A 13,258-nucleotide genomic window follows, 5' to 3' on the forward strand; every position below is an offset into this window, starting at 1 on the left:
CTCCTTCACCCTGAAGCCTTCGCCGAGTGTCTCCTACCTCGAACTCCATTGGACGTACGGATACCCAAGTACGAACACGAGTTGCCCGCAATTTTGATCATCATGTCCGCCCACAAGAACCTCGTCCTTCTCCGCATCGATCTCGACAACCAGTCGTACTTCTACAGCACCCCCGATATGTTTGTCTACACGGCTGGCACCTTGTCTCTGCCCTTGCCACGGTGGCTCCCCACGTGCACCAAGGAGGGGCGCAGGGCTTGGCCGCCAGTGGAAGGTTCTTGATGGTGGACACCAACACTGTGATCCTTTGCCGCAACAACGACCAAGATGAGTACGTGGTGGCCGACCTCCTCATGTCCTGGAAGACTAGTGGCGCCCCAGGCGACGTGGGCTACGACTACATCAAGCCGTCGCTGGTGATCACCGTTCTCTGCGTCTTCAGGAAGGGGGAATGGACGTTCAACGAGATGCATGCTTCACAGCCACGGGACCACGGTGAGTTCCCCATCCTCTGGTGCTGCCACAGGGTGCTCCCCTTCACTGGCTGTTTTCCTCTACTATAGCGGCGTCCTGTTCTGTGACTTCTCCAATGAGAACTCACCCGTGCTCTGTTACGAACCATTCCCTGGCAAGCAGTACCTTGATGAGGTACGGCTCGAGAGGGGTTGCCCTGAGACATTCTGAAGCGTGTCTGTCAGCCAAGGTATCATGCATTTATTTCACATCGACAACGACTGGCAGGAGATTGAAGGCCCTTGCCAAACAAGTGGCTTGATGATCACAATTTGGACTCTGAAGATGATCAAACAAGTGGCTTGACGATCACAATCTGAACTTTGAAGATGACATACAATAACTTCATCTCGGAGATGCATTGTTTGATCAACCTCAATGACCTCTAGGCACAACATGGCTACCAGGCTCAAGGTTTACCGCACCACCCACTGGAGTTCCCTGTTGTGACCAAGAATGATCCAAATGTCCTGTGTTGCATGTTGAGGGAACAAGTATATGGTGGGATGTGTGGATAATCATGGTTGACATGGAGCATGTAGCATTTCAATCATGTGTTCAATACATTAATGAACACTTCTGCTGTAACAGGGTTCTTGATACAAGAGATGATATCATCTTCTGTAATGCACCCATGCTCCCCAGTGACTTCTCCAAATACCTACACTACCCACTAGGTAATTATAAGCTCACAATGTTCATATACCATCCCTGTTTATTGGCTTATATAGGACTGCTGCTTTGTTTGTCTGTCTTGCTTGCAATCGAATATAAATGCTCCCAAGTTAGGTGATATGATTTTGAAGGACAAGTAAATTTTTGGTTCGGTTCGCTCTAAATAGCTAATGTACATATGTTGCTCTGTTGATTTAGATTCTTTGCCTTATGCCATACTGTCATACATACATTGCTTTACTATTTATCTCACTGTCTTGTTTGCTGCGTTCTAATGTTACATCACGAGAATATAGCGTTGTCCGAGTTTCTAGGATGACTAAGTGAAGACTTAATCATGCAGTATGTTTTTATGTAGTATGTTTTTAGGTTGAAGTGATGAGAAGTTATATTGTAGCTGGTACAGTTGCATGTAGGTCGATAGTATCTTGGTCCTCCACTGATAGTGACTATCAGTACCAGTTTTTATCTCCTCAGCTGTTGTTCGCGTGCGGGAGTTTAAGAATCGACACTGATACATCTTCAGTACCGATTACTGTTGAACCGACATCTTAAAACTCTAAAGGTCATGGCTTTGCCCATCTGTGATTGGTCCAGGCTGCCACAGCATTGTCATTGAGAATCCAAAGTTATCTGTTTCATGTTTGATCTTCCACTTTACTAGTCAAGAAACCCATCATTTCCATGAACATGACCATGAAACATGTGGTTTTTGAAAATTTAATTAAAAAAATTTATGCAGGTATGGTTAATTATGTAGGTATGAACATGACCATGAAACATGTGATGTGCGTTGCGCCGGAAATTTGCTTTCTAATATGGTCATAACTTTCTGCTATGCATATTTGAGTCAGCCAGATTTGGAATTAGTGATCCGTGGAGATGATGAATGTTCCACATATTGGAGTGTAATTTTTTACATGAGGAGGTGGGAGGAGGGGTTGGATGTAGAATCGGCCATTTAAAATAGTCAAGATACGTCTGTCCATTCAGTGACCTATCTACTATAACTGCTACTATAATCTTTTTCAAATGCATCTTAGATCCCCACTAGTTGGTTTGCTCTGGTAAAACATAAAACTTGATGTCCCTTCACGCTGGTATCTTTTACCTTTAGATATTAAATAGCTTTTCAACCTTTTTGTTGTGTCATAAGCTTGACCATGTGTTGGACTTCTAGGCTGGATGATGGGCTGGATCTAGGCCAGTCGAATACGGAGGACTATACATAAACAAACCACTAGCACCGAACAAGGGGAACAACATACATACGATTGCCTAGCCCCTCCTCTTCCCCACTGCTATCCCTACTCCAAACTCTAATGATGTGATCTCCCTCTGAATTCTTGGTGCCTATGTCCAATTATGTGCTTTTCCCGTCCTAAATTCCCCTCCAAATCATTTATATCTTCTGAATATGTCTCAAATGATTTGGCTACAAGTTTATCTCTTGTTCATCTGTTGAACTGATTGGAATTGGTGTGAATTGCGTTGCCATTTTTGTTCTTATTTGTTGCTTTTCCTTTTAGTTATTCATACATCATTTTTCATCTCTCAAAAAAGTGGGTTTCTTTGAACAAACTGGTAGGTCATACTGGGTTTTGCATTAATCATATCTGTCAATATTGCCTGCAAACAACATTGCACCTTTAGATGGTTCATATGATGTTGCCATTTGTATTTTGTACGGGTACTAAGGGACAAACACAAGTTCCATCCTTCAAAAAGAAGTAAGCTAGCATTGTATGACATGAAGAAAATTTAGTGTTCTACAACATTCACATATTGTAGAACATGACTAGGGATGTTTTCTATTTGTTTTTGCCTCTAGCAGGAGAAATAATATTGCAACTTAGGTAGAAGCAGCGAATGAGTTTGAGATGCTTGAGTAGTCCATCCACTTGTCCGGTGGCAATTAAGAGTAGCAGGATTGTCAATAATAGATTTCATTACTGTATTACATCACTAATGTAGTCTATCTAGGAAAGCATCACTTTGAGTTGTCTCAAGAGCTGAACAATTTTTTGATCTCTGTCTTCTTATATTGGTTATCAAAGTCAAAGTTTCAGATAATGTATGAACAATATAATGTTTTGTTTGAAATATAATGTTGCACCCTAGATGTCACATGTATTGTAGCACTCAAGTTGTGTTTCAGCCATAAGAAATAACTTACAAAATAAGTGTCACTGTGCTAATGGTTATAATTCATAATTATCTTAAACTATCTTGAACCGTGTCTATTTTTTTGTTTCTAATGCCAAAATAAAATGAAAAAAAATAGAAAATAGAAAACATTACAACGCATGTGGTTCAACTCATACCTAATGAATAATATCCAACAAAAGTCTGCATCTTACCATTGCCATAATGCACCTTGAAATCCCTTATCTTGATAACACCAGCCCAAGTCTGCATCTTAAGATGCACTTCCACAAAGATATCGTCAATGTTTTTTGCTAGTCCGCAACCCGCGACATTTAGATTTTCAACATTATGAGTCTTATTTTATACATATGGATTGGGTATAGAAATTGTACAAACAAATTGAATGCCACTATGAACAAACTTATTCAAAGATTGGTTCCTGCAATTTTATTTTAGTAATGTAAGATTTCTATAAGAAGATAGAAACTAATAATAAAGACATCGATGATGCACTAACCTTTCACATCCCCCAAAGAAGCTTCAGGTACAAATCAAGTATGTGATAGGCCATGAGAATAAAAGGATATCTCATTGTCCAAGACTCTACAACCAAATATAAATATGAAATTTTCCAACAAACACCAAAATCATTCTCAATTAATTTCATCAATGATATGCATGATTACAAAAAAAGTGCTCTTTATTACAGTAACACAATTGTTACACATAAGCCTACACAACTCTCTTAGATAACTATCCTAACTCTCACCCTTATTTCTATGCCTAGCACTATCTTGCTCTCATCTACCTGCTCCTTTAGTATGGCATGGCAAGGGGTTGCACACTCCTTATAAAGACACTCAAAACTATTGGATGAATGACACTTGGCATAATCCTAGTCGTATCATGCTACAAATATCAAGGACCTAGAATGTTCATGTGAAATATCTTCATCTAGGCAATTCTAATTTACCATGGCAAAAATAGTTCTAATAGCTTCCTAACTAATATCTTGACTCATGCACATGTGAGAGAACTCTAGAAATTGTTTTGCTCTATTGAACATATTTGCATCAACAAAAAGTGGTAATCTACCATCCATATGGTGTACATATATGAGTGTCTTCTTGGTCCTTTCCTGCAATAGAAAATTTACAGTGTTAATCAAACATGAAGTCGATAGTGCGTAACAAAATATATACAGAGAGAGAATCTACATCGTAAGGAGATTATTTTTAAGGTGTTCGTTAAGTAAATTCAAATTATAGTTTTTTTTTTGATATATTGGTTGTCTAGATAGCATTCTTAGTAATATTTCAGTAAGATATTTTTAGTATGGTTATGCAAGTTAGAACAACACCAAGTAAATAGAACATGTGCAATCACAAGGAAAATGCAAAAATTCAGGAAGGTTATATAGAAATACTTAATCCACCAGCTTAAGTGGGTAGAAGTGAAAGATACAGAAATGTGACTACTAATCCTTACCACACAATTAACATATTGATCTCCCTTCTTATTATATGGAGGAGTTTGAGTGTTGAGTGGATCTAGTGACTATTCTTGTCCTTTTTCCTTGATTTTGGTCATGAGCCGTTCTTACTACCACTTGTAAAATTATGTGAGGCACCTTCTTTAATTCTCCTTTGTCAATTCCTCTTGTTTCAGTTTCATGTTCCTTTTCCTGAAGATAAAACATCCCATAAACAAAAGACGCACATGATGGTTGTAAGCCAAAGTAATAGCCAAATTGTACACAGCGTATACATGTTCTTTTGGATTATCTGTTGTTGATTTCCTGACAAGAAGCACTTTGTGTCCTAGATGTACCACTTTTAGCCACACATGCAAAGGGGGAAAAAATACAGATCCCAATATAAGTTATTTTGTTTTAGTATCTAAAAGTTTAACGACTTCAGTTAAAGTGGTGCTTGTGCTTCCATTTCCTTTTTCCAGAGCCTCCAGCTTTCGAGGTGTTGCCATCACATAAGAGGTTGAAGAAACGAATTATTGCAGCTTACCAGGGAGATTACAATGCTGTTTTATGTCAGGTTGTAAGGATTATCTCTATTAAGCTCTGTGAAGAATCCGTTTGTTCATAAGTACAAATGTTCTCAAACATAGTGCATTGCTGCTGATTTCCGTCATAGTATCATTTTGCCTGGGATTTTGAGAAATCAAGTTGTAATATATCTTAATTTATATGTGACAAGTGATTGACAAGTGTGTTGATTTGGTTTGATGATTTTGGATTATATGAGCGTGTATGTATACTGTAATTATGATCATAACCAATCAAAGTTATAGAGAAAATAAAGTTAGTGTTTTTTGACTGAGTCTAGAAAAATTGTACATGCCGGATGATCCGGCGTTAAAGACAATGAACTCATCAGTTGATCCGGCGTTCATATGTAGTACACGCTAGAGCATTTCAATGAAGAAGCAAAAATTAAAGTACACATCGGATATTTTGAGGTTGGGCATCATTATACGCCAGAGCTTTTCTTATAGAGGTTGCAAACTGCCTTAGCAAACTTGTATATACCGGATGGTTTGGCGCTGGGCAATATGTACGTCGGATGTTTTGTTAGAGTAATTTTTTCAGAGAGGGTGCAAAACAGGTTCTGGTAATAATGAATACGCCGGATGGTCCAGCGATGGGCATGATGCATGCCAGACTATTTTTGCAAAGAAAATTTCAGGCAGCCTGGAGGTGAACGCGTCGGATGGTCCAGCGCCCAGGATGAGTAAACACCGGATCATCCGACGTTCATGATTTCAGTGAGATATGATTTTCTACAGTGATTTTTGTCTTTGACTAACTTGTGATGGAGTTGGAAGGCGTTGGAGATACATGTTTATTTTTCTTATGGTGTGTAGGTGATAGATGCAACTTGACGGTCGACGGTGGGGAGATCGGGGAGCTTGGTGCCAAACGATCGAGGGAGTCAGACGGAGTCAAGGGTGATTCTAGTTGTACACATAGAGGTCAAGCAAAGCATGAGATAGAGGATAGAGATGGTGTGTTGACAAAGTCAAATAAAAGGGATACCAGTGTAAGTGACAATACGGTTCGAGGGATCAGAAGTGAGAGAGACTTACCGGTGGTCAAAATTGCAAGACGAATGACACGTGATGCCATCAGAAGACTTGCTTAAGGTGTAAGCAAGTGACTGTGAGTCATGCTTTGAGAAGCGTGTAAGATTGTTTCCCGGTTTGACCGCTAAAACCACGGGATGATGTAGTGCATATGGCATCATCATGAAACTTACATCGAGACAAAGCTAAGTTATGAAGTTACGACGACCATCCGATGGACGGAGAAAAATCCAAACGAAACTACCCGATGGTAGGTGAGAGTGCATTGTAAGTGAAGGATAGTTTAAAGACATGATTGCTTAAGGTCAATAAATAGAGGGGTATGACTGATAGAAACACTTGAGCATTTGAGAGTTTTTGGAGAGTTTTGAAGCCTTCCACTTATATTGTGTGGAGAGAAAGAAAGTAGTGCTTAGCATGTGTTTAGATGAGAGATTTTTGAGAAAAATACATTGTAATCCGTCAAAAGAGGACGTTCCTCTGAGTTTAATGAAGGGAGTATTTTTGCACATGCTTAAGTTCATCTTATTCTAGTCTCCTATTTTTGGCTCCCGTGTTTTGGTGCAAGTTTTTAGTATTTCTTTTGTTGATTCTGTTTTTCTTTAGAGCTGCTCCTTTTGTGTCTTGCAAGAGGCTAATCTTCTTATATGAGTTGGTCTTGAAGGATCCCAACTTTCTGGATCCGTTAACAAGAAGAATCTTTTTTTCTGGTAGCTAGTTCTTTTGTGTCAGAAGTTTTTCCTTAAATTGATTGATTTCTTTCGCTATCTCTTTTGATATGGGATTTTATAAGAAATTTGTTTAAATAACTATTCACCTCATTTAGTTAGCACCAAGGGAGTGTCCGGAGAGCACCAGTTATGAATTTTACGTCGAATGAAATTAAACACGCCGAATGCATCATAGAGTTGTCAATACAGGATCGGCCAAAAAGCTGTTCATTAGCCATTATGTCTGTCAATTAGCATATGCCATATTTGATACTGTATGCTATGCATCTTAGCATCTACCATAACGGATCAGGGAGAACGGATCTCTCTGTCTGGTTCTTATCTGGGCGTTTGAAACCGTACCGGTATCAGCATTGTCTAACTGTGACAACAAACCTTGTATGTCTCCTGCATTGTTGGAATTGGTTCCCCAGACACGCCTCCATTCGTGTACGATGATGATGCTTACAAGGATTTTATATATATATAGGCTTAGCTCAATATATTTAGAATTCTAAATAAATTTTATAGACTCAACTAAGTGAAGGTGAAGTGTATCTTTTAGTCACATATTACTTGTGGAAGTAAATGACGACTAACTTAAAAGGAATTCTCTCTTTTACCTATTTAGCATGTATAGATGCGAGTATTAGAAGAATATATACGCTCAGGTCCGTGAGAGTGAGCGTATGTCACGTGTGTAAATGATCTGTTGAAATCGGATTTAGTAACTTACGCGGGTGCAATCTCCTTTTACAGTTTTGTTCTTTTTCCTGCGTGGGCAAACAAACACGCCTATATATATATGAAAATCGTGACGCATAACCGAGCATGATCGTGGTGTTTCTCAACGGTGCAATTCTCTCTATATACATCTATCAGTTGTCACCACAAAACATATACGCAATTAGAATTTTACCTATTTTCTCTCTGTTACGCCGTCACACGTAGTCTACTCCATCCCGCTACATTGACGTGCACCGACAAACGAAAGAGAACGGGAGAGCAGGTCTACAAAACCCGTCACTCTTGGATCCTGCACTGAGAGAGAGTGAATAATGTTTTTAAAAAATACTCAGCACGACTGTTCACGATCTGCTTCCTCTACATCATCATAATATATTTTCTCTACATCCTCTTCATAGTCATCTACTGCATTATCATCGCACAGGCTTTTTCATCTTACATTTCTATTAGTACATATACTACGATGATCTTATCAGATTTGCGAGAATCCTTCTCGGAAAGCATGTGTCACGTATGCTGGTTGTTCTATTCCACATCATTTCAACTTCTGTGCAGTCAAGAAGGATTCGTTGTTGAATTGCCCGACACACAACAAAGCTGAAGTGATGAGTGTAGTTGTAACTATTAACAAATTGGAACCGTCGTTTTGAAATGTTAATGTCTGTTCGTGCAGAGGCTTGCTTCAAGGACTGGCGATGAGGACGAGTGATTTGAATCAGGTTCTGCATTTGATGCTCAATCTTGTAATTATGCATTTACTGTGTGTTAGGAGAAAAGAATTCACTCTTACAGTATAGCCTACTTTGCTCATAAGACAATCTGATCCCATAAAAGGGTATTATGTTCAGTATAGCACCAAAGATTCTCAATCAACAGAAAGAGTTCAACGAATTGCTCCCGGTGAAGTGAAGTTATTTGGGTGCAACTAGGAGCATCAATATCAAACAAACAAATTGGCTTGCATTCCTGAATTGTTAACAATGTAAGTACACGTGATTCCAAAACAGCAGCAGTGCTCATGCACAACAGCATCGACGCCAGCCAAGGTAACACTGACAAGCAAAGCAACCGAGGACTAGGAGTAGCAAGCAACTTCTATGGTTGGTCAAAGGTCAAAACCAAGTCATCGTTTATGTCTGGCCCTGCCCATCGACCTCGACGCCCACCAACTGCGACTTCTCATCTTTGCCCTGCCCCTCCGCGCCACGACCAGGAGCCGAAGCCGCGGGGTCGGGGACTTCGTCGTCCGGCTCCCCGCCGCCGTCGGGTTGCGCAGGCTTCAGGTCGAGGGCCGCCCCCTCGGCTGCCCTCGGCTGGTTGAAGGACCCGAACTTGGGCGTCGTCTCCATGGCCACGAACCCGCCCCGCGCGTGCGGGAACGAGAAGGACGCGGCGCCCGCGTCAGAGCCCGAGCCAGGCCCGCCCACCTCCTCCTCCGCGGCGGCGCAGGGGACGCTGTCGAGCGCGGCGACGCACGCGCGGCGTCGCTTCGGCTCGGGCCGCCGCCGCTCCTTTTCCCCGCCGTCCCCCGAAAGCGCGCGCTTCTCGGGAGATGCGCGGCAGGCCGCTGGCGCGGGGGGCGGAGGAGGCGCGGGGCCCTCGGCCTGGGCCTCCGCGGCCATTCGAGCTAGAGATTAGGGCGTTGGGCGGGGCGAATTAGATCCTCGGCAGGCAGAACGGCGGGAGGCTGGGGGTAGGTGAGACGGGGTGGGGAGGCGAATTTTCTATTCCGGTCGATCCACCGTGCGCGTGCTCGCCATCGCTTTTGGCGGATATGGATTGTGGTGATGGCAACATGTCAACCTAAAGTGCCCATACACGCGTGCCAGCATGAGGTCACCATGATACCAACACTAGATATTTCCCATCCCATACATCAATCACTGCTACTCTTGGCCATTTCGTCTACTTAGTCTCTCGAGCTTTTCTGACAAACCGTCGCCAACAACTGTGCGCGTTTAGGCTGCCAGGCAAGAGTGAACCAGAAAAAGGATGAAAGCGCAACACGATGGTGGATTGAACCGAACTGATCAGATCAGACCAAGCCGCCAAGCGTATCCGGAACGAGCTATCCGCGCCGACCAAGCCCCGCACGAGCTCTACCTGGCGCTGACACGTGCGCACCGGGCAAGAGTGCACTGACGCGTATCCGGCCAGATATTTTCGAGCCACGGGAGCCGGGCGGAGAACGGGCTTCGCCACGCGTCGCTCTCGGCACCCGGCACCCGACGCACCGGGAAAAGCCCTGAACCCGGGAAAATGGAGTGACGATAAAAGAAAAACTGGACGGACACCGCTAATTAGCGTGCTGCCGTCTCCGACAACCGTCCGCTCTTCTTTTTCGGAAAAAATTTTCTAGAAAATTTATACTAAAAGTTTTGTCAAAAAAATTACACTAGAAAAGTTTAGCTAAAAAAGCTTTGGAAAAAAGTTATCGAGAAAAGTTTGCTCGGAAGTTTTTCCAAAAAAATTTACATGGCCACACTAAGATAATCTGCATGTTGGTTGTGCGCGGTCATACGTGAAAAAGTTTTGTGCTAATCCGCATGTGGGCACTAGGAGTACAGCTCGCGGACCTCCCTGATAGTCCAAAACTTTTCTTTATTGAAAATTTTTCCTTCAGCAACTTTTAAAAAACTTTTCTACCTCAAAAGATTTGAGATAAAAAGAACTGAGAAGATACAAAAATGCAATATTCAATAAGTAATAAAGAATACTCTGAAATGATTAACGAACTAAGTTTTAAAAAAAATTAAGAAAAAACTATCGAGAAATTTTTTTTAATGAACCGTGACGCGTGACTTAAGCTGCGGTCGCTAGCTCGCGGACGCGCGTAATCAGGATTTTCGAAACTGGACGCCTGCAAAAGGGCGCCGCGCCTGGTACCTTGGATGCCCGGCACGCGTCCCCACGACGGCACCGCGCCACTCGCACGCGTCGCCCGCAGGCGCGGCAGGGCCTCTCCCCGGGACACGTGTGCGCCGGCCCCTCGCCAAGAACGGCCTGCTTTCCCGGCGCGTGTGCTGCTCCTCCCTTCTCCGAATCTCCGTCTTCCCCCTTGGAGCTCCCCGAGGGACAGTATTGCTTGATTGGGAAAGGTACCGGATAGGAGCGGTACCATAAACAATGCGAGCCCGTAGCGATGTCCTGCGATATGGACGCCCTGAAATGAGCAGGAACGCGTATAGAAATGGCAACGGCAGCGTCATGCGCGCCAGATCTTTGTCAGGTAGCTCTGAGCATTGCCCGCTTTGGGTAGGGAGGGGTAGGTGACTGTGATTGAGATGCCGCACCGCACCCTACCACATCAGATGAGATCCATCCTTACGTGAATCGGGCGTACTTGTTTTTAGCACTCCAAGCAGATTACTTGGAGTTATACAACACTAATAATTAGCACTCCAAGCAGATTACTTGTTTCCGCTTCATTTTAATATTCACTGTTTTTTAGTATAGCAAATTTAATCAATGTTTTTTCTAAAAAGGATTTATAGATATTTGGAATTATACAACAGTAATAAAATTTGTTTCATGATAAATTTAACAATATAAAAGTTTTAAGTATTTATAAATTCTTTTTAGAAAAAACGGAAAATTGCTACAGGAAAACAGTAATAAATAAACTGATCCGGAGGTAGTAGATATTTGGGCGGGAAAGCGACTGATACGATAATTTTAGCTTGAAGCGGGAGTGCTCCAGTTGTCAAACGGGCAACCGCGACACGCCGGCCGGGACCGGTCCGGCCCTGCCCCGACACCACGCCTTTCGGGGAGCACGAGAAGTGGTCGCGGCGCGGCGCGCGCTTATATATCCACGCCCCCTAGCATCGCCCCGTTCACGCGAAGCATCGCCTACGCTCTTCTGGTAGTGCTGCAACTTGGGCTCGCAATGTGCCAGTCCCGAGTAGTTTGAACTGCCAGTCCTGAGTACGGTGGCATAACGCCCACGAGCTTGCCGAGTCATGAGCGAGGGCACGCGGAACACGCGCCGGTGCTTCGGCGCGTCGAGCAGCGGCGCCGGCGGGAGTGGCATTGGCAGCGCGAGCTACCGGAATGGTGCCACTGGGGTGGCGCGGACCAGCGGCGTGAACACGGGGATCCTCGACGAGCACGTGCTGGCGCTGGTGTTCCGGTTGATCAACTTTGACCCCAAGGCGCTGTGCACCGTGGCCTGCGTCAGCCGGCGGCTGCGGGCCGTCGCAGAGCGTGTGCTGTGGCGGGAGCTCTGCATCTCCCGGGCGCCGCGGATGGTGGCCTCGCTCACAGGGGCCGCGGTGGGGCCACCCCCGCCAGGGCGCATTGTCGGCGGGTGGCCGGCGCTGGCGAAGCTGCTCTTCTTCTGCTGCGGCGCGGCGGCGGCGGCCGTGCCGGGGCACGTCACGGGGGTGTCCCGCTTCTCCAAGACCTCCGGGCGGAGCTTCCTGTCGCGGCGGTGCCGGGAGGACCTGCTGTACGTGTCGGACCCCTGCGAGCACACGGTGCCCGGCGCAGACGACGACGTGGGCGCCTACCGCGGCGTGTTCCGCGGGTTCATGCGGTCGCGGACGCGGGCCTGCCTGATGGACCGGCAGGCCGCACTGGACACGCGCGTGCGCTGCCCCTACTGCGGCGCGCGCGTGTGGAGCATGGTCGCGGCGGGGCTGGTGCCCCGCAGCGCGTGGCGCAGGCTGGGCGCCTACGACGGCCGCCTCGAGTACTACGTCTGCGTCAGCGGCCATCTCCACGGCAACTGCTGGCTCGCGCGCCTCACCTCCAGTGAAGGCGACCACGACGGCGGCTGCTCCGACGACAGCGACACGTCCACGGAAGGCGGCAGCGAGGACGGCCACGTCGCGCTGTAACTCCGGCATCCATGTCCATCACCATCACCATGTGTTCGATGGATCGATCGGTTGCAGAGGGCAGTATAGTAGTCGGTGTGGATCAGCGGATGGAGTGGCTGGTTGAGCCAGCCTTGCGTTGGCGTAGCTAGCAACAGCAGCATGCGTGCTCTGCTCTGACTGGGCCGTGTCTCAGGTGTCTTGGATACGGCACGACTTCTCCTGTTCCAGCGAGCAGTGCACGCGGTTGTGTTTGTGTGGATCTTTTTTTAATGTGATCTGACCTCGTTTTTTGTTCGTTAATGCTTTGTCCGTTGCCGGCCCTGTTTCTCTCCTCTGTTTCGCTTTCAAGCTATCGTGTGTTTGGATGGGCCGGCCCAACGATGTAGGTGGGCGGGGGAGAATTCAACCCACGTGTGGATTGGGCTGGGATACGGACCATCTGAACATTTGGTCCTTGGAGTTTCTTGCCAATCTTCTATAAGATATTTGTATCATGAAGAACCTATTGTTTTATATCGTCTTCTAACTTTTCTACATTTACGG

General features: G+C 45.1%; 1 protein-coding gene across 1 annotated transcript; it reads left to right on the forward strand.

Annotated features, from left to right (window-relative positions):
• The first annotated feature begins 11,431 nt into the window (after window positions 1–11,431).
• LOC133890085 (EID1-like F-box protein 3) lies at window positions 11,432–13,015 on the forward strand. The gene has a single exon (XM_062330535.1). The coding sequence runs from the start codon at window positions 11,855–11,857 to the stop codon at window positions 12,731–12,733; it is 879 nt and encodes a 292-aa protein (XP_062186519.1). The 5' UTR covers window positions 11,432–11,854; the 3' UTR covers window positions 12,734–13,015.
• Window positions 13,016–13,258: the final 243 nt, after the last annotated feature.

The sequence above is a fragment of the Phragmites australis genome, chromosome 1 (assembly GCF_958298935.1).
Source record: "Phragmites australis chromosome 1, lpPhrAust1.1, whole genome shotgun sequence".
NCBI classification, from domain to species: domain Eukaryota; kingdom Viridiplantae; phylum Streptophyta; class Magnoliopsida; order Poales; family Poaceae; genus Phragmites; species Phragmites australis.